Consider the following 19,593-nt stretch of genomic DNA (forward strand, 5'->3'; position numbering starts at 1 on the left):
ATGGAGGAGCCTGGAAGGCTGCAGTCCATGGGGTTGCTAAGAGTCAGGCACAACTGAGCGACTTCACTTTCACTTTTTACTTCCATGCATTGGAAAAGGAAATGGCAACCCACTCCAGTGTTCTTGCCTGGAGAATCCCAGGGACGGCAGAGCCTGGTGGGCTGCCATCTATGGGGTCGCACAGAGTCGGACACGACTGAAGCGACTTAGCAGCAGCAGCAATACATGATAAAGAATCAAAGAAATATTGTTGGCAAAGAACTTTTTACGAACATATACCATGACATTTTTAGGTAAATACTTGGTACATTTGTCAGAGCAAAGTCAAAACATTTGGTGATAGATTGTAACAATAACCAGAGCCTTCATATGAGAGAGACTTTGCTTCTCAAGTTCAGTTCAGTTCAGTTCAGTTCAGTCGCTTAGTCATGTCCATCTCTTTGCGACCCCATGAACCACAGCATGCCAGGCCTCCCTGTCCATCACCAACTCCCGGAGTTCACTCAAACTCATGTCCTTCGAGTCAGTGATGCCATCCAGGCATCTCATTCTCTGCCATCCCTGTCTCCTCCTACCCCCAATCCCTCCCAGCATCAGACTCTTTTCCAGTGAGTCAACTCGTCACATGAGGCGGCCAAAGTATTGGAGTTTCAGCTTCAGCATAAGTCCTTCCAATGAACACCCAGGACTGATCTCCTTTAGAATAGACTGGTTGGATTTCCTTGCAGTCCAAGGGACTCTCAAGAGTCTTCTCCAGGACCACAGTTCAAAAGCATCAATTCTTCGGCGATCAGCTTTCTTCACAGTCCAACTCTCACATCCATACATGACCACGGGAAAAACCATAGCCTTGAATAGACGGACCTTGGTTGGCAAAGTAATGTCTCTGCTTTTTAATATGCTAACTAGGTTGGTCATAACTTTCCTTCCAAGGAGCAAGCGTCTTTTAATTTCCTGGCTGCAATCAGCATCTGCAGTGATTTTGGAGCCCCCCAAAATAAAGTCTGACACTGTTTCCACTGTTTCCCCATCTATTTCCCATGAAGTGATGGGACCAGATGCCATGATCTTAGTTTTCTGAATGTTGAGCTTCAAGTCAACCTTTTCACTCTCCTCTTTCACTTTCATCAAGAGGCCTTTGAGTTCCTCTTCACTTTCTGCCATAAGGGTGGTGTCATTTGCATATCTGAGGTTATTGATATTTCTCCCGGCAATCTTGATTCCAGCTTGTGCTTCTTCCAGACCAGCGTTCCTCATGATGTACTCTGCATATAAGTTAAATAAGCAGGGTGACAATATACAACCTTGACGTACTCCTTTTCCTATTTGAAACCAGTCTGTTGTTCCATGTACAGTTCTAACTGTTGCTTCCTGCTTCTCAAGTTAGAATAACATTAATCCAAACACAGAGACTAATAAATATAGTGATGTTTATATTGCAAAAGATGCTCTAATGTCTAAATATATTCAGACTTTTTTTATTTAGCCAGAATTTCATTAGAAATTCTCTTTTGGAACCAGTCCTAAAGTAATACTGGCATTTTTGTGTGTGCCACTGAAATCTACAGTATTTTATTTATTTTGGACTTTCTACGCAGCATGTGGGATCCTAGTTCCCTGACCAGGGATAGAACCTGAGCCCTAGGCAATGGAAGTGCAGAGTCTTAACCACTGCACTGCCAGGAAAGTCCCAATACTTGCATTTAGATCTGAATTTGTACTAGAACAGTGCTTTTCTCTCGCTATGAAGAAGCACCCATTTAATAATATTTTTGCACAGATTGGGTGATCAGAACTAGAGTTATAATCTAGCACAGTACTGCATTGAAGGAGCATATGAAATTAGAATTCAAACAATAAATGAAATTTTAATAGCTTATAATAATGTATTTTAAAATACAGGAGCCCTATGATTTTGTTTAATTTCAAAAATAATGCTCTTCATGATAGTGTGAACAGGGTAGAGACCTAAGAAATACTATTACTTTCTATTTCCTTCTAGGTGAAATTTCAAGTTAATGTTTAGTATTTACTAAACTGTTTTAGGGCTTACCAGGTGGCACTAGTGGTAAATAACCCTCCTGCAAATGCAGAAGATGTAAGAAACACAGGTTCGATCCCTGGGTCAGAAAGATCCCCTGGAGAAGGGCATGGCAACCCACTCCAATATTCTTGCCTGAAGAATCCCATGGACAGAGGAGCCTGGTGGGTTACAGTCCATGGGATCGGAAAGAGTTGGATACAACTGAAGCAACTTAGCACACACACGCACGGTTCAGTTCAGTTCAGTCGCTCAGTTGTGTCCAACTCTTTGCAACCCCGTGGACTGCAGCACTCCAGGTTTCCCTGACCATCACCAGCTCCCGGAGCCTGCTCAAACTCATGTCCATCGAGTCGGTGGACATCCAACAATCCAACCAACTCATCCTCTGTCTTCCCCTTCTCCCATCTTCAATCTTTCCCAGCATCAGGGTCTTTTCTAAGGAGTCAGTTCTTCGAACCAGGTGGCCAAAGTATAGGAGTTTCAGCTTTAGCATCAGTCCTTTCAATGAATATTCAGGACTGATTTCCTTTAGGATGGACTGGTTTGATATCCTTGTCGTCCAAGGGATTCTCAAGAGTCTTCTCCAACACCACAGTTCAAAAGCATCAATTCTTCAGCGCTCAGCTTTCTTTATAGTCCAACTCTGACATCCGTACATGACTACTGGAAAAACCATAGCTTTGACTAGATGGACCTTTGTTGGCAAAGTATTGCCTCTGCTTTTTAATATGCTGTCTAGGTTGGTCATAGCTTTTCTTTCATGAAGCAAGTGTCTTTTAATTTCATGGCTGCAGTCACAATCTACAGTGATTTTGGAGCCCCCCAAAATAAAATCTGTTACTGTTTCCATTCTTTCCCCATTTATTTGCCACGAAGTGATGGGACAGGATGCCATGAACTTGGTTTTCTGAATGTTGAGTTTTAAGTCAGCTTTTTCACTCTCCTCTTTCACTTTCATCAAGAGGCTCTTTAGTTCTTCTTCGCTTTCTTCCATAAGGGTACACTCAAACTGTTTTAAAATATTGGAAGATCTGATAACTTCTAGCCCCAATTTTCTAATGGTGTAAAGAAAGCTTCTGAATTTCTGCTCTTTCTCTGAAAAGAACACTTTGGTCAGTAGAAAAATAGTTTTTGTTTTTTTCAACCAGTTCTTTGTATTAGACATAGACACCTTTTGATGTTTTATGTTTCTTGTAGTACAGTTTTCATTTTTTATTTTTAATATAAATTATATAATGTGTTTCACTTTGAGAGTCATTTATGACACAGGTGACAGTAGGGCGTCATGCTTTGTGCATTCAATGTTTTCCTTTATGAGTCTGTATAACCTCTTGAACTGTGCTTACTTTGTCATCAGTTCCATTCTGTTCCGTTCAGTCGCTCAGTCATGTCCAACTCTTTGCGACCCCATGGACTGTAGCCTACCAGGCTTCTCCGTCCATGGGATTCTCCAGGCAAGAATACTGGAGTGGGTTACCATTTCCTTCTCCAGGGGATCTTCCCAACCCAGGGATCGAACCTGGGTCTCCCGCATTGGAGGCAGATGCTTTAACCTCTGAGCCACCAGGGAAGCCCATCATCATCAGTAGGGTGATATTTTTTAATGTTTGAGGTTCTTCTTTGAAACCAATTTGTTGCTAGATTTTTCTGGAAAACATAACAATGATATAGACACGAATACATTATGGAGAAATGGTCTTTCTCACTCAGTTTATTGCCTTGCTGGTAAAGATGGGATTTAAAAAAAATCACTTGGCGGGTCAGTCTGGATATGATTTCAAAAAACTTCAAACCATTGAAAGGCCTGTAGCGTGTCCAAGTACGGTTGTGCTTCCTTTTATGGAATCCATGTTTGTGACCTTGAAATGCCACGGTCTTGGAATACTCCCACTGAAGCATCATCGGTGCCCAGGGCCCGGCCGCAACCGGCTGTCTCAGCATGGCTGCTGTGGTTTTAGCCGTGACGGTGACTGCAGGGTGACTTGGGTGGATGTCTATGGAGGGCGCACAGAGAGGCCGAGATGCTGGACATCTTCATTCTTACTCAGTGCCAACTTAGACAGGTAATTTGAGGTTGCAAGGAGAACCTGACGTTGCAAACTTTGAAGGGATCACAGACTGTTTTTGTCTGTCCTTCCAGTAGCGGGACTCCATCGCCAGTCCTGGGGATGGCGCTCTCCCCCTGCTGGCCGCAAGAGGGACTGCACCGCACAGGAGGACAGTCCCACACCTCTTTCCAGACCCCGCCCTGGTCCCTTGTCTCCACCTGCGAAGGGAGAAGGCCCATTTGTGTCCAGTTGATGATGGGTGTATTCCACTTCCCAGTATTACCTCTCAGAAACTTAGGGCATTCTAGGGTACTTCTCTGTTGAGCACAATTCTCTGTCGTGGCTCGAGCCAGACTTTTAGAAGTTCTTAGCTTTCTTTTGTTTTGATGAGAAGACTCACAGAGGATTTTCTCTTGGGTTCATCCAGAAGGAATGTGTGGAAAGGGAAAATGTCAGCTCCTCAGCAAACATTTTAGAATGGGGCGAGCGAGAGGACTGCTTCGGAGCACAGCAGGGCCGTTCTGCTGAAAGCTTGGCATGTCTGGTGTCTAAGACCCTTGACCTTAGACTTCCTCTATGATGTCATGGACTTGTAACCACCCCAGGGCTGGTACAAAAACCTTTTGTGTCAGACTTGGTTCCTGGTGCGGGTGGTTCGGCAGGGACACAGAAAGATTTGAGGAGAGTCAGCGGGTACCCTGATGGAGTGGGTGGGCAGCTGGGTTTTCCATGGGCTCCACTGATGGGTCCCCTAAGGGTCTTCTCTCCTTGGGGAATGTCTCAGAGTGAGTGGTTCAAAACGTGTGTAGTTGGAACACTCACCCCCTCGAGGGCTGAGCCAAGAGCCTGCAGCTGCTCAGGCTCAGTTTTGCAGGGAAGGGAAAGGAAGGTCCATCTTGTCTCTAGGCTGGCTTAACAGAGGGGCTCTAAGCCCTCTAGACAGAGCAGTTCCCAGAAACTCCCCACCCTGGGAGCAGCCCTAACAAGGAGACAGTAAGTGGTGTAAAAGGGGCTGCACCTCCAGGGGCCCAGCCCTGCCCCTCCCCTGACAGACACCGCCAGGGAAGGTTGCACAGTTCCCTTTTCCTGAAGACCCACTAGACCAAGAGGGACCATCGCCAGCCACACTGATGAACAGAGAATCTGAAACCGAGAGCTCCTCTTTATTTATTTACATTCTCCTTGCTCCTGAAAGAACTTAAGTGGACAGAGATGAAAAGGCTTACTTAATAATAAACCAGAGGCAGAGCTGGAATTAACTTCTAAGACATTGTTTTCAGAGGAAATACTTTCCCCCCTCCTTTCAAACCCAAGGGAAGTACCTGCGAGCAGGATTCCTCTCTGCGGAACTGTTTCAAGGAGCCAGTCATCCCTAGTCTCTGTTTCCGCGAGGCTCAGATTAAAGGGGGTCTTGTCTGAACGCTTCCTGCAGGCCAGGGAGCTTCTTTACTGTCTGAACAATGAGAAGTATTTCCTTTGCCTCTCTCCTTTGTATTGGTGTATCTTTTGTATCTTCCTTCAGTCCAGACACAGCTTGGAACATCGTAAGGAGCCCTTCTGGTGACGTGTAGAGGCTTGTGTTTGCTGGGTGCCCTTTGGGATCGCCACGGAGTGGATATGACCAGTCAGTGCCTCCAGGGTAGCTCAGGCCTTTGAACCAGCTTGCACCGTCCATTCTAGTCTTTCTGGGCTTCCTCTGATCTTTCTAGAATGTGCTTACCTTGGTCTCTAGGGCGTACTCTTGGGAAAAGCCTGCCCAGGTTTCTGCCTGTCTTCAGCATATAACTGCAGGGTGCAGAAGCAGCAGCTGAAGCCACCTCACAGTCCCCCTTCTATCTGGGCATTCGCCTTGCTCCTGCCTGTTCAGCCTTCTGCAGAACGCAGAGCTCCCCAGACCACGAGCCGGTCGGAGCTCAGGAAGGGTTAATGGGTGGTGGTGGCTCCAGGCAGCATCTGCCCCCGCCCCTTGGAATAAGGACCTGGAGACCAGCACAAAGGCCCCGAGGCAACTGGAATTGGAACTCCCGGGAGCCCGTGGGTCTGCCTGCCCCAGTGCTCCTGAGGACAAGTCCGAGCTGTGGCCTTACAAGGTCATCAGAAGCTCTTCATTGCTGAGCTCAGGGGAGGAGGGTGGAGAGACTTGAAGGACTGCTTCTAAAGCAGCGAATCCTTTATGATGGGGAAAAACAGCAGCCAAGAAGCCAGGCCAGCCCCTCTCGAGGGCTTGAGCTCGCTATTTAAGGATCCTTAGGGATGCCAGCCGCTAAGCAAACAGCAGCCTTCTGAGGAGATTCCCCAGGCCCCAGCCCGCACCCTGGGGGGCCCTGCCAGCTCTGAACCCCAACAGCGGGAACGTGTCCAAGTGAATGCCTTAGCAGCGGGCCCCCGACTATACTGTCCCAGGGACTGCCTTGGCTTGCCGGGCCTGTGTGTCACCGCCCAGCTGTGGACCTTCAGGCTTCCCAGAGGTCCAGCCTCTCGGATGGAGAGCGATGCTGAGCCCGTCTTTGCTCATGCTGGGGCCGTGTTGGCTCTGAGCCGGTGGAAGGGTGAGGGGTCAAGGTGGGGCCAGCTTCCCGGAGTTCCGCCAGCGGCGCGCTCAGGGCCCTCCACCCGCATCTGTTTATTGTCACGATCTGATCCACTCATTCTTGCTTTCATGCTGTCCATCATTCAGCCGCGTTTCCTGCACATCACCCTTCTCCATGTTCTGTCTTAGCTTCTCAAAGATGGGGGCTATATCTCTCCTCCTTCCTTTGTAACCACTCAGTAGAATTCTCCCTCCCTCTCTGTCTCTCAATTACTCAATCAGCAGCTATTTACTGACAGCCCACAATGTGCCAACTGTTGTGTTGGGAGGGCAGGGAGGAAACAGGGGGACTGCTGTTTTGAGGAGTCTGGTGTCACAGGTGGAGAGTCTTCCCAGCACTCACTTTTCTCTGCAAGCCTGCACCAAGAACCCGCCATGCTGGCAGGCTCTGCCGGGTATGACCCAAGCGTGATGGAGCAGGAAAACCTCCTGCATACGGAGACGTGGGGCTGAGTTGGACCATTCAGCAAATGCGCAAATATGTCATCACATTCTCTCTATCGACGCTGCGAAGCCGGGGGCCAGGGTGCTGGCTCGAAAGGACAGAGGAGCGAGTGAACCCAGAACCGAAGGACGAGTAGGGGCAGCGGGCATGCCGACTGTGGGACAGAGCATCCGTCACAGGGAACGGCAGATGCAGAGGTCCTGGAAGAAATAACAACACTGCCATGTCATGAGTGCCAGAAGAGGTGTGTGTGTGTCACGTGAAAGAGGATCTCGGAGAAGGGGCTGTTGTTTTTTGTTTTTTGTTTGTCACTTGATTTCCCCCGAGTTGTAGTGAGGAACAGTTGATATACAGCGTGGTAAGTTTAAGGTGTACAGTGTAATGTTTTTTAAGTATTTATTTAAATTTTATTTTGTTTTTAATTGGAGGGTGATTGCGATATTGTGATGGTTTCGGCTGTGCATCCACATGGATCGGCCAGAGGCATGTCCCCTCCCTCTCGAGCCTACCTCCCACCCCATCCCGCCCCTCTCGGTGGTCCCGGGGGACCGGCTGGGGGCTCCCTGTGTTGGATACGGCAAGTTCCCGCTGGCGACCTGTGTTCCGCGTGGTGACATATGACCGGCTTCCTTCCGGGCTGTCCCCCCGTTTCTCACGTTACCCAGGTCCTCCGCGCCGCATCCTCGGGGCCCTCGCCCCTGTAGCGCCTTCCTACGCCGCTCCGCCGCGGCGCGTCATCCTCCAAGTGCTGGTCTTGGTCCGCGCCCGTCCTGTCATCCGTCCTTGTGTCCTTCCATCCCTTCACTTCTCTCTAGCGTGTGTCAGGAGTTCTCCGCTCTGGGTGATAAGAAGACAGATGGAGGGAGGTCCCTGGCGGCCCCGTGGCTAAGAGTCCGCCTGCCAACGCAGGGGGGCGCATGTTCAATCCCTGTTCAGGGAATTAGGATCCCACGTGCTTCAGGGAAACCAGGTCTTTGCTCCTTAACTAGAGAAGCCCCAGTGCCACAACAAAGACCCAGCACAGCCAAAAAAAAAAAAAAAAAGATGGAACCTACCTTCACTGGAGGAAGGGAAAGAGACGTGGAGCAGACTGCAGTCGTGACGGGTGAGGCACGTTCCTCTGTAAGTACGTTGAGGGCAGTGCTGGCCTAGAGGAGAGAAGGCCCTCTCTCTTTGGAGGAGCTAGAAAATGTTTCAAATACAGAATGTAGCACATTAGCTGGGTTTTGCAGAATGACTAAGGACTTGTCAGATGAAACAGGGGCATAAGGCCGCGGGGAAGAACACTCCAGGTCTCGAGAACAGCAGTCGTGAAGTTCCAGAGGCTTCGGGCTTGATGTATGTGGATTGGAGCATACAGGACATTTCATACGTGGAAAACATTTGTGCTTTATATAAAGCTGTAACATGTTGTTTAGTTGCTCAGTCTTGTCCGACTCATTTGTGACCCAGTGAATCGTAGCCCGCCAGGCTCCTCTGTCCATGGGATTCTCCAGGCAAGAATACTGGAGTGGGTTGCCATTGCTTCCTCCAGGGGATCTTCCCGATCCAGGGGTCAAACTCAAGTCTCCTGCATTGCAAGCAAATTCTTTCCCACTGAGCCATTTTTTTTTTCCTGGCCAGGTGATAAAGTTCCTTGACATTTATCCAAGTCCCTTTACAGAGCAGGCACTTCATTATAACCCTGGGATTGGTCCCAGCGTGCAGTTTCCAAGCCAGGGGGATGTGTAGACTCATGTGATAGGACACGACTGGACTTGCTTTTGTGTTTGCCTAGACCAAGGATGCCCTTTTCACGATTCTGCATGACCTGCGGCCCCAGGACCATTTCAATATCGTTGGGTTTTCCAACCGGATTAAAGTGTGGAAGGACCGTTTGGTGTCGGTTACTCCTGACAGCATCAGAGACGGCAAAGTCTACATCCATCACATGTCACCGAGCGGAGGTAAGCACGTCCTCTTTGCCTGTTTGCTGAGACGCGATACAGGTATTTGAAAGTTGACGCTGATCACCAGAGAGGAGATAACAGGTGAGCACTTTCCCCAGGAGCTTGCTGCTTCTTTTCTGGGCACTGAACTAAGATGGTCAAATAAGTTACAGGGGAAATACCTGATAGGTTTTGGAGCCTTTCCTGGTTTATCTCACGGATCCCAAACAATGCAGCTCTTTTTGTAAAGCGATTTTCGGGGCCAGGGATGAAAGCCAAGTGGATGATTCAGTGTTTTGTGTGTTTGAGTGTGAGAACCTTAAGGCAGCAGATGGAGCCGCCCCCCCGAGCTGTTAGTCCTCCTGGACTACAGGTGGCCTGGGAAAAGCTCTAGGTAGAAAGGTGCCGGAGCCTTTGCACCCTCGCCGGGGGATGGTGCCTAGGTAAGGACGCAGGTGAGGGGAAAGGCCAGAAAGAGCTCTGGGATGATCTGAGACTCAGGACAGTGTGTTACCAACTGTGCTGGCTGTCTGTGCCGTCAACCCTGGACCCAGATCTTACTCCCGCTGTCACCTCATCCTGAGGACAGTGGGCGCCTGGCGGAAGCTCAGTATTGGCATGTTGACTGGACCTTTACCATCCTTCCTAAAGGCCCGTAGAGACGCTGTCTCCTGGGGGATTCAGGTGATTCTGCTTTCGAGAGCTGGAGACAGAAAACACCCAGCTCTGTCCACCCTCTTCCGTCTGAGTTTCTCATCACTCATAGTTGGTTATTTTCCATCCAAGGCAAAGCTCTGGTTTCCCAAATGAACTTTGTTTAGAACTTGATCTTGTGTGAATGGAATTTTGCTTTATGGATACAATGGGATTTCTACCAGTTTCCACAACAGTGTGATCTAGGAATTGTTTTACTGGTTGAAGCGAGAAATGAAAGTTTAGAGTTAATATTTTAGTGATGATCCTTGGAAGGAAGTTGGGAAGTCTCTGAGGAAAGAGACTTCCCTTCATCTTTGTTTAGCCTGCAGTTCCTGGAGCCAACTCATTGGAAAAGACCCCGATGCTGGGAAAGATTGAAGGTGGGAGGAGAAGGGGACAATAGGATCATATGGTGGATGGCATCACTGACTCAAAGGACATGAGTTTGAGCAAACTTCAGGAGATGGTGAAGGACAGGGAGGCCTGGTGTGCTGCAGTCCATGGGATTGCAAAGAGCTGGACACGACTTAGTGACTGAGCAACAGCAACTTGGCATAGCTCCTGACATACAGTATCTACTTAAAGAATATGCATTAACATGAGTTTATTTTAAAGATGCTGCTTATTATTAGAATGCTATGTGTGTGTGGGTGGGGAGCAGGATAAAGCTTTAGAAAACAGTTAATGCATGTTGTGCCCTTTTGGAATCTAAACCTTAGAAACCACACTGGTTTCCTTTTTTTGGTCTCAGCACTTCATTGACCCAGCCTCTGCAGATGAACAGATAATTAATCTCCTCTCCTCATCAGGAGATGAGCATGGATTCCGAAGCCAGACTGTCTGGATCTGAATCCAGCTCCACCAGCTATGAGGCATTAACCTCTCTCTACCTCCTTTTCTTCGTCTGTAAAATGAGGATATAATGGACTTGTTTTTAGGATGAGTTAAAATATTTAAAGTACTTAGAACAGTGGCCGCACACAGGAAGTCTTCTCTAGCTGTCAGATATGGCCATTTTTGGGCTTCCCTGGTAGCTCAGCTGGTAAAGGATCCTCCTGCAATGTGGGAGACCTGGGTTCGATCCCTGGGTCGGGAAGATCCCCCCGAGGAGGGCATGGCAACCCACTCCAGCATTCTTGCCTGGAGAATCCCCATGGACGGTCCGGCAGGTTTTGCAAAGTGTCAGACACAACTGAGCGACTAAGCACACACACACACACGGCCATTTTCACCCAGATAGTCCCTCCTGCTGGTGCACTGTGGTCCTTTAATATCCCTGGGAGAGCTCTCAGTGGAATGGTTGGGGAGGCGCCATGTGAACTCTCCCTGGGGAGAGAGGCCCCTCCCGTTGTTTTTGCATTTTTTGTATTTATTTGGCTGCACCAGGACTTACTTGCATCATGAGGCATCTTGTAGTTGTGGTATGCCAACTCTTCTTGTTGGCATGTGGGATCTAGTTCGCTGACCAGAGATTAAAGCAGGCCTCCTGCCTTGGGAGCCTGGAGTCTCAGCCTCTGGACCACCAGGGAAGTCCCAGCCCCCGCTACCCACCCCCGCTGTTAAGTGTGCAGAAGATGCCTCAACTTAACAGAGGTTCGGTGCCAAGCCCTGCTGTGCCTGGCGTGAGAAAAGCTAAGCACATCCTTTGCCTGGGGCTATCCTTGGCTTTAAAGTGCAGTGAGAGATTTGGCATCATCGCTTAAGTTCTGGATCAAAGAGGAAATAAACACCTGCCTTCTGGTCCATGTCCACACCTTCAGAGGCAACGTGAAGCTAGGCGAGGCATTTGGAGAGGCAAGCGGGCGAACCCAGAGAAGTGCTGCATGCTGTCTCAGCTGTAAGTTTCCCTTACGTGTGGACCATGTGTGCACCTTAGAATGAATGAGCAATGTGCTTGCACAGTCACAGACATCTATATTTTCAGCCAGAAATTCTGCAGGATGTGAAGCAATGGGGGAAATTTTCTGGTTCAATCAAATATGGTAGATTTTGCAGGGAGATTAAAAAGCACGCCAGTCAGGTGGCAGGATGGTGGTGATGGGTACACAACTTTATACATTTACTAAAAATCATTAACTGTGTACTTAAAATGAGCGAAATATTTGGTCTGTCAATAAGGCCACTTAATAAAATAACCACTGGGGTCAGAAAAAGGAAATAAGTGTTCACGGCTGCTGTCAGAACTCTTGGCTTTTCTTGGCAATGGTAGAGCAGCTGCAGCAGAGTTGAATGAAACTCTTAGCAACTAGAAGCCTTGTGTTAGTTGGTAGATTTAACTTCCACCTGCCATCCATCTCGCCTTACCCCAAGCGAAATATCTATCCAGCACTGCAGCAGACACTGTCCCCTGACTTTAATCAGAGGTGCTAGTGAGAAGCGTGTCTGAATTAGAAATGGCAGGGGCGGCGGGAGGTGTAAACTGGACAGCCTTCGCTTGGTGGGGTCCTTATGAGCAGGGGAGACCCTGAAGAGGCAGGAAGCCGGAAAGGCGATGCCAGCAATAAAAAAAAATAATGAGTGAGTCCTCTAATCCTCGTCCTCCAGCCCCAGGCCACAGGTAACATTCCCAAAAAGGTCTCTACATTCCCACCTCCACACACACTACTTCCTTCCCTCTGGGGTGCGTTCTTTCTCCAAGTCCCTGCACTCAGCACCCTCCTGCCCTTTCCAAAGCGATTCTCCGAAAGAGGTGCAGATGGGTCAGGCTCAGGGAGTGGAGACTCCTGAGCTGGGCACCGTCAGACCCTCACGTGTGCTCAGTCGCTCAGTCGTGTCCGACTCTTTGTGACCCCGTGGACTGCAGCCCGCCAGGCTCCTCTGTCCATGGAGTTCTCCAGCCAAGAATACTGGAGTGGGTTGCCATTTCCTCCTTTAGGGGATCTTTCTGACCCAGGAATCGAACCCATGTCTCCTGCATTGCAGGCAGATTCTTTTTTGAAAAAGTTTATTTATTTTAATTGGAGGCTAATTACTTTACAATATTGTAGTGGCTTTTGCCATACACTGACATGAATCAGCCATGGGTGTACATGTGTTCCCCATCCTGAACCCCCCTCCCACCTCCCACCCCATCCTATCCCTCAGGGTCATCACAGTGCACCGGCCCTGGGCCCCCTGCCTCATGGATCGAACCTGGACTGGCAATCTGTTTCATATATGGTAACATACATGCTTCAATGCCAGTCTCTCAAATCATTCCACCCTTGCCCTCTCCCACAGAGTCCAAAAGTCTGTTCTTTACATCAGTGTCTCTTTTGCTGTCTCGCATCTAGGGTCATCATTACCATCTTTCTAAATTCCATATATATGCATTAATGTACTGTATTGGTGTTTTTCTTTCTGTCTTACTTCACTCTGTATAATAGGCTCCAGTTTCATCCACCTCATTAGAACTGATTCAAATGCATTCTTTTTAATTGCTGAGTAATACTCCACTGTGTATATGTACCACAGCCTTCTTATCCATTTGTCTGCCGATGGACATCTAGGTTGCTTCTGTGTCCCAGCTATTGTAAAGAGTGTACAGGCGGATTCTTTACCCACTGAGCCACCGGGGAAGGCCATCAGACACCTTCAGGACAAAGTTATATAAGTGTGCCATTCCTGTGCATCTGCGGAGTTTCTCGGCCACCCGTGTGGCCTGGAGTGAGTGCAGGGGGCTACTCTCCCCACCTGTTACTCCTGCAGGTGCATGGGAGGGGTGCGAAGACGTGTCCAGGTGAGGGAGGCAGCCAGCCTCCAGCATCGTGCTCTGTGTCCCGCAGGCACGGACATCAACGGGGCCCTGCAGAGGGGCATCCAGCTGCTCAACGACTACGTGGCCCACAACGACATTGAGGACCGCAGCGTGTCCCTTGTGGTCTTCCTGACGGACGGGAAGCCCACCGTCGGGGAGACCCACACCCTCAAGATCCTCAACAACACCCGGGAGGCCGCCCGGGGCCGGGTCTGCATCTTCACCGTGGGCATCGGGGCTGATGTGGACTTCAAGCTGCTGGAGAAGCTGTCCCTGGAGAACTGTGGGCTCACACGGCGTGTCCACGAAGACCACGACGCCCGTGCCCAGCTCATCGGGTCCGTGGTCTGCCTGTGTCCTCAGGGCAAGGGGAGGGCAGGGGTGGGCTCGGCGGGAGGCCTGGACGTGAGGCTGGACCCCAAGTCTGCCTGTGTCCTTGCGGTGGGAAGGGCAGGCTAGGCGGGAGGCCTGGACGTGAGGCTGGACCCTGAGTCTGATCAGCAGTGCGTTGATGGGCAGCGTCTCTGTGCATCTGGGTTCACTTTCTGGCCTTTCCTTGTGACTTGAGGCCTTAAGACCCTCTGTGGCTCAGCCTTCTCACCTGTGACAGGAGGATTCTGGCCGGATAATAGAATTTAACAAGAAAAACCACATCAAATATTGGCAGGACTGTTAGGGATCCTTGAAATTATATTCTGTGAAGCCTTGTCAAGATGGATTAGGCTAGGTAAGAGGGAGTATGCATATTCACGGGATATGCAGCAGTGCCTGTACCCATCTGAAGGTGAGTGTCTTCCAGCATCTAAATACTGAAGGTGGATTACCCTCATTCACGCTATGTTACTCCAGAAGTAAAACTGAGACCAGTGGGTGGAACTTGCAGGAAGGAAAATCATGATTTACTGCCAGGAGCTCCCTGGTCCTCCTCAGAACAGTGGGCAAGAGACGAGGGAGCTTGTGGGGTAGTGAGTTCCCTGTCACCAGTGGTATTCAAGCCTCTGTTGCACGGCCTCTTGTCTGAGATGTTCTGGGTGGGATGTTGGACTTGGCTGCTTCTAAGATCATCACTGCCTCCCCAACAGTCCACGGTTTCCTCTAAGCCGCATCCTGCTTGCCGCCCAGGCAGGCCCTGATTCTCCCTCTCCATTCCTCCTCTCCAGGTTCTACGATGAGATCAGGACCCCGCTCCTCTCTGACATCCGCGTGGATTATCCTCCCGGCTTGGTGGAGCGTGCCACTAGGACCCTGTTCCCCAACTACTTCAACGGCTCGGAGATCGTCATCGCGGGGAAGCTGGTGGACAGGGCAATGGACCGGCTGCACGTGGAGGTCACGGCCAGCAACAGTAAGAAGTTTGTGGTGCTCAAGAAGGACGTGCCCGTGGAGCCCCGGAAGGTGGGGATCGACGTCCCGCAGAGCTCCAGGCCCAGAGGGCGCGGCCAGGAGGAGCCCAACCACCTGGAACGTCTCTGGAGCTACCTGACCCTGAAGGAGCTGCTGAGTGCCTGGCTGCAGAGCATCGAGGAGCCAGAAAGGGAGCGGCTGAGGCAGGAGGCCCAGGCTCTGGCCATGAACCACCGCTTCCTCACCCCTTTCACATCCATGACGCTGAAGTCAGCACCGCGGACAGAGACCCCAGAAGCCGCCTATGGCATGTCCAGCACGTCCCCGGCCACTGGACCCGAAACCGTGATGCAGAGCCTGCGGGGCACGCACCTGCAGCCAGGTGAGCACATAGGAGTTTCAGTGTGGGGACCCGCATGGCCCTTTCCAGCTGCTTTTTCAGGCCAAGGTCATCTCTTTTATTTTCTTGTATCATGATTTTTATAAACACTGTTCTATTCCTGCAGCTCCTAGCCAACGGTGGGTTAGCTTGTGTTTGTATTGTTATTATAAACCGTGGATCGCTCTAGAGAAGTTAAAGAAGGTAAAGTCAGTCTATCGATAAATCATCAATATTGAGTGCCTACCACCACCCACAGGGATGAACAGACAAGTAAACAAATATTCATTTTTAAGTGCCTTTCTATGTATTTTTTAAAGATTTGTTTATTTTATGTTTTGAGCTGTGGTGGGTCTTCACTGCTGCGCGTGGGTTTCCTCTAGTTGGGGAGCGTGGGGGCTACTCTCTGGTCGTGGCATGCAGGCTTGTTTGCAGTGGTTTCTCTTGTTGTGGAGCACAGGCTCTAGGGCACACAGGCCTCAGTACTTGCTGCACGTGGGCTCAGTAGTAGCGGCTCCTGGGCTCTGGAGCACAGGCTCAGTAGTCATGGCACACGAGCTTAGTTGCTCGGTGGCATGTGGGATCCTTCCCGACCAGGGCTCAAACCAGTTTCCCCTGCGTTTCAAGTCAAATTTTTATCCACTGGACCACCAGGGAAGCCCACCTTTCTATATTTTTAAATACTTCAGTTATGTCATGTATGCTTGATTTTATATGGATAAAAATAAAATTTATATGATAAAATTTTATAGGTAAAATAAAGTGAAATTTTACTGTATATTGTAGTGTGTTGTTCAGTCACTCAGTTGTGCCCAACTCTTTCTGAGCCCGTGGACGGCAGCACACCAGGCTTCCCTGTCCTTCACTATCTCCCAGAGTTTGCCCAAACTCATGTTCATTGAGCCGATGATGCCATCCAATCATATCATCCTCTGCCACCTCCTTCTCCTGCCTTCAATCTTTCCCAGCATCAGGGTCTTTTCCAATGAGTCAGCTCTTGTTATCAGGTGGCCAAAGTATTGGAGCTTCAGCATCAGTCCTTCCAGTGAATGTTCAGGACTGATTTCCTTTAGGATTGACGGTTTTGATCTCTTTGCTCTCCGGGGGACTCTCAAGAATCTTCTCCAACACCACAATTTGAAAGCATCAATTCTTTGGCGCTCAACCTTCATTATTGTCCAACTCTCACATCTATACATGACTACTGGAAAAACCATAGCTGTGACTATACAGACCTTTTTCAACAGAGTGATGTCTGCTTTTTAATACACTGTCTAGGTTTGTCATAGCCCGTGTCTTGTATATTTTATGAATTTACTTTTAACGTTTTCATTAAAATTTTAATGATTTTGTTTACAATAAAATAAAATTAATGAAATTTTATTTTATTATAGATATTATTTAAATTATATAGGAGAAACTAAGTTCTTCTATATAAGAGAATCCAGAGTTGAAACAGAAATTTTTTATTATCTGTCCCAGTGCTTTTTTTCAGGGGAAAATAGTAGAAACAAGAATAAGAGGGACTTCCCTGGTGTTCCAGTGATTAAGAATCCACTTTCCAATGCGAAGGGCACAGGTTCAATCCCTGGGCAGGAAACTAAGATCCCTCATGCCTTAAGGTGCAGCCAAAAAAAAAGAAAAGAACAGGGAAAGGGCAGGAAAAGTAATTCAACCAAAGCGAAAGGTTATATTCTCAGGAATCTCTGCTTGTGGAAAATAGCACTTTTTCATATGTGACATTTTTATTAGCTTCCTGCCTGGTTCACATGTCCTAAGGTGAGGGAACTGACATGAACCCGGGCCTCACGTGATCCTCACATTCTAAACTCTGAGGATCACCTGGAGAGAATCACGGTGGGGAGCACAACCTCAGGATCCAGACGGTTTCAGCTCGAGGCTCCCCCTAGCCAGCTGTGGCCTGGGGCGGGTTTCTGAACCTCCCTGAGCTTCTGTTCTCTCACCTGTAAAATGTAGATAGTGGTATCTTTCCTGAAGGGCTGTTGCAAGGATTAATGTGCAGCATCTTAAGTACAGAATGAGCGTTCTGCACACGTCACACACCCTCTCCCATGAGGAGTGCAGAACTAGGAATTTAGCAAAAAGTGGACCCTGATGCAGAGGTGAAAAAATGCTACAGCGCGTTTTTAGAAAGAGTGGAGCTTGTCTTGGCAAAACTAGGACAATACTCATTCTGGTGAAAAGGATGAAGAATAAGTAAGTTGCATGGTACTGTGAGTTCACGCTACAAGATCTGTGCCACGTCCAGGGAAAATGGCTTTTTTGAGTAACATCTTGATTTGATGTTAGTAACTCAAATTTCCACAGCTTCAGGAGACATCAAACTCATAAATGACCCTGGACCCAGAGAGCCAAGAACACAGATGAGGGAATAACCAACCGACTGAGCAAAAGGCTCATTAGACATAAAATTCTCCTGAAGCATCAGTTAGTATTCAGGACAATTTACTCCTTTTGTTTAAAGCGCCGATGAATTTTTAATTTTAAGATTTTTTGAGTGTCTGTGACAGTTTAAGGCTCCCAAAGCAGGCATCCAGACTGAGATGTCACTTCTCCCGTGTGGCTGACCTGACTCTGTCCATGTCATGCTGATGAGGGGTCAGTTAGAGAAGGGGGCAGTTAAAAACATTCAGATACCGTGATCTTCATTTTCTGTGTGCAAAAGTCAGTGAAGCACAAGCATCAGAGGAGCATAATCTTGTTAATACAGACAGCTTGAAACAAGATATTAATTTTGTTTTATTGACAGAAAGTAATTTACTTTTGGGTTATTTTTTAATATTTCTTTTTTGCTGCTGCTTTGTGAATTGTGTTTACACTCATGGCTCTAGACCTGGATTGCCATGATATCTTTTTCTTTTACATTTTTGTATCTTTCTGGTTGTTTAAAGTGCTATTTTACACAAAAACATGTTAAGTAAAATTTGCCATCATAACTGTTTTTCCACTGTTTTTTAAAATTGAAGTGTAGTTGATGTACAATGCAGTGTTGGTTTCTGCTGAACAGCAAAGTGATTCGGTTGTACATAAATACATTCTCTATTTTTAGTCTTTTCTGTTCTGGCTTGTCATAGGATACTGAATATGGTTCTCTCTGCTATGGGGTAGGGCCTTGCTGTTTATCCATTTTATTTGTAAAAGCTTACATCTGCCAACCCCAGCCTCCCACCAGCCCTCCCCCAACCCCCTCCCTCCTGGCAGCCACCAGTCTGTCCTCTACACTGTAACCATTTCTAAGCGTACAGCTCAGCAGTGTCAAGTATATGCACATCATTGTGAAACAGATCTCCAGAACTTTTTCATCTTGCAAATCTAAAACTTTGTCCCCATTAAACAATTCTACTTTCCCCCTCCTCCATAACTATAGAATATTTTCTGCATTTTTTCCTATCATATACACAGAAATCACAGGCAAGAAAAATATTATTTAATTTATAAAGGAATAAAATAGTTACCCCTCCTTATGCTTTCTGTTGGGAGGCCAAGCTCCTCCTGTAAAACAAATGTTTTTAAATGGTCACAAATGTATCTGAAAGCTGTATTTGACTCATCTCAACTCTCTATACCTCTCACTTTTCTCCCCCTCTTTAAATAAATAACAGTGGTGGATCTCTTCTTTCTCCTCTCTAGGACCTGCTGTCAAGAAACCATACAACCCAAGGATTAAAATCTCCAAAACATCAGGTAAAGGAAAGAATATACTTGTGTGTGATTGAGAATTGAGATATTTAGGGCTAAGATGACCAGGAATTCCCTGAAGCCAGTTAGATAAGCTCATAGAACAAGATGTGAGGACCTATATTTATTTATCTCAAGTCTGCAGCATAGGGGCAGTTCTCAAAACCCCAATTGTCATTACACCATCACATAAACTCCACAGATAACACAGTCCTTAGGACCCTAGCAGGAGCCCTGGTAGAAGGGTGGATTGGACAGAGGCACATGTTCATCATGATTGAGTTGAAAAGACATTTGTTTTTAGAGATCTGAAGTATGCTCGCTTCCAGCTTCTGGTGTTACAGTTATCTGCCAGGGTGCACACTTTTTAAACATTATTATTTTATTATTTTCATAATCCTTGGCTTTAGAAGGGAAGAACGGATAACGATACCATAAAATTTCCCTTGGCCAGCTTCCTGGGATTGTAATAAAAATCTGTATGGAATAATGACCCACGCACTGGGTTTTATTCTTCAAATGTACACATCTGCCTTTGTAAGCCTTCCTTACTGCCTTGCCACTGACGTACTGGGCATGCAGGTTTGCATAGCCAGCGACAGTCTGGAGATTAGCTCTGGGCAGAGGAAACACATCGTCCCCAGTGGGTAGGAGACGCGTTATGGAATGCAAGAAAACTTTCCT

General features: G+C 47.9%; 1 protein-coding gene across 1 annotated transcript in view; it reads left to right on the plus strand.

Moving 5' to 3' along the window:
• ITIH5 (inter-alpha-trypsin inhibitor heavy chain 5) overlaps positions 1-19,593 on the plus strand; it is a 90,683-nt gene that overhangs the window by 61,065 nt on the left and 10,025 nt on the right. The window contains exons 8-11 of the mRNA XM_055427231.2: positions 8,905-9,073; positions 13,516-13,825; positions 14,648-15,213; positions 18,862-18,915. Coding sequence (XP_055283206.2) covers positions 8,905-9,073; positions 13,516-13,825; positions 14,648-15,213; positions 18,862-18,915 — 1,099 coding nt within the window. The remainder of the gene's footprint in view (positions 1-8,904; positions 9,074-13,515; positions 13,826-14,647; positions 15,214-18,861; positions 18,916-19,593) is intronic.

This window comes from Moschus berezovskii, chromosome 15, assembly GCF_049115385.1.
Source record: "Moschus berezovskii isolate FMDL1 chromosome 15, NW_MosBer_1.0, whole genome shotgun sequence".
In the NCBI taxonomy this organism is placed as follows: Eukaryota; Metazoa; Chordata; class Mammalia; order Artiodactyla; family Moschidae; genus Moschus; species Moschus berezovskii.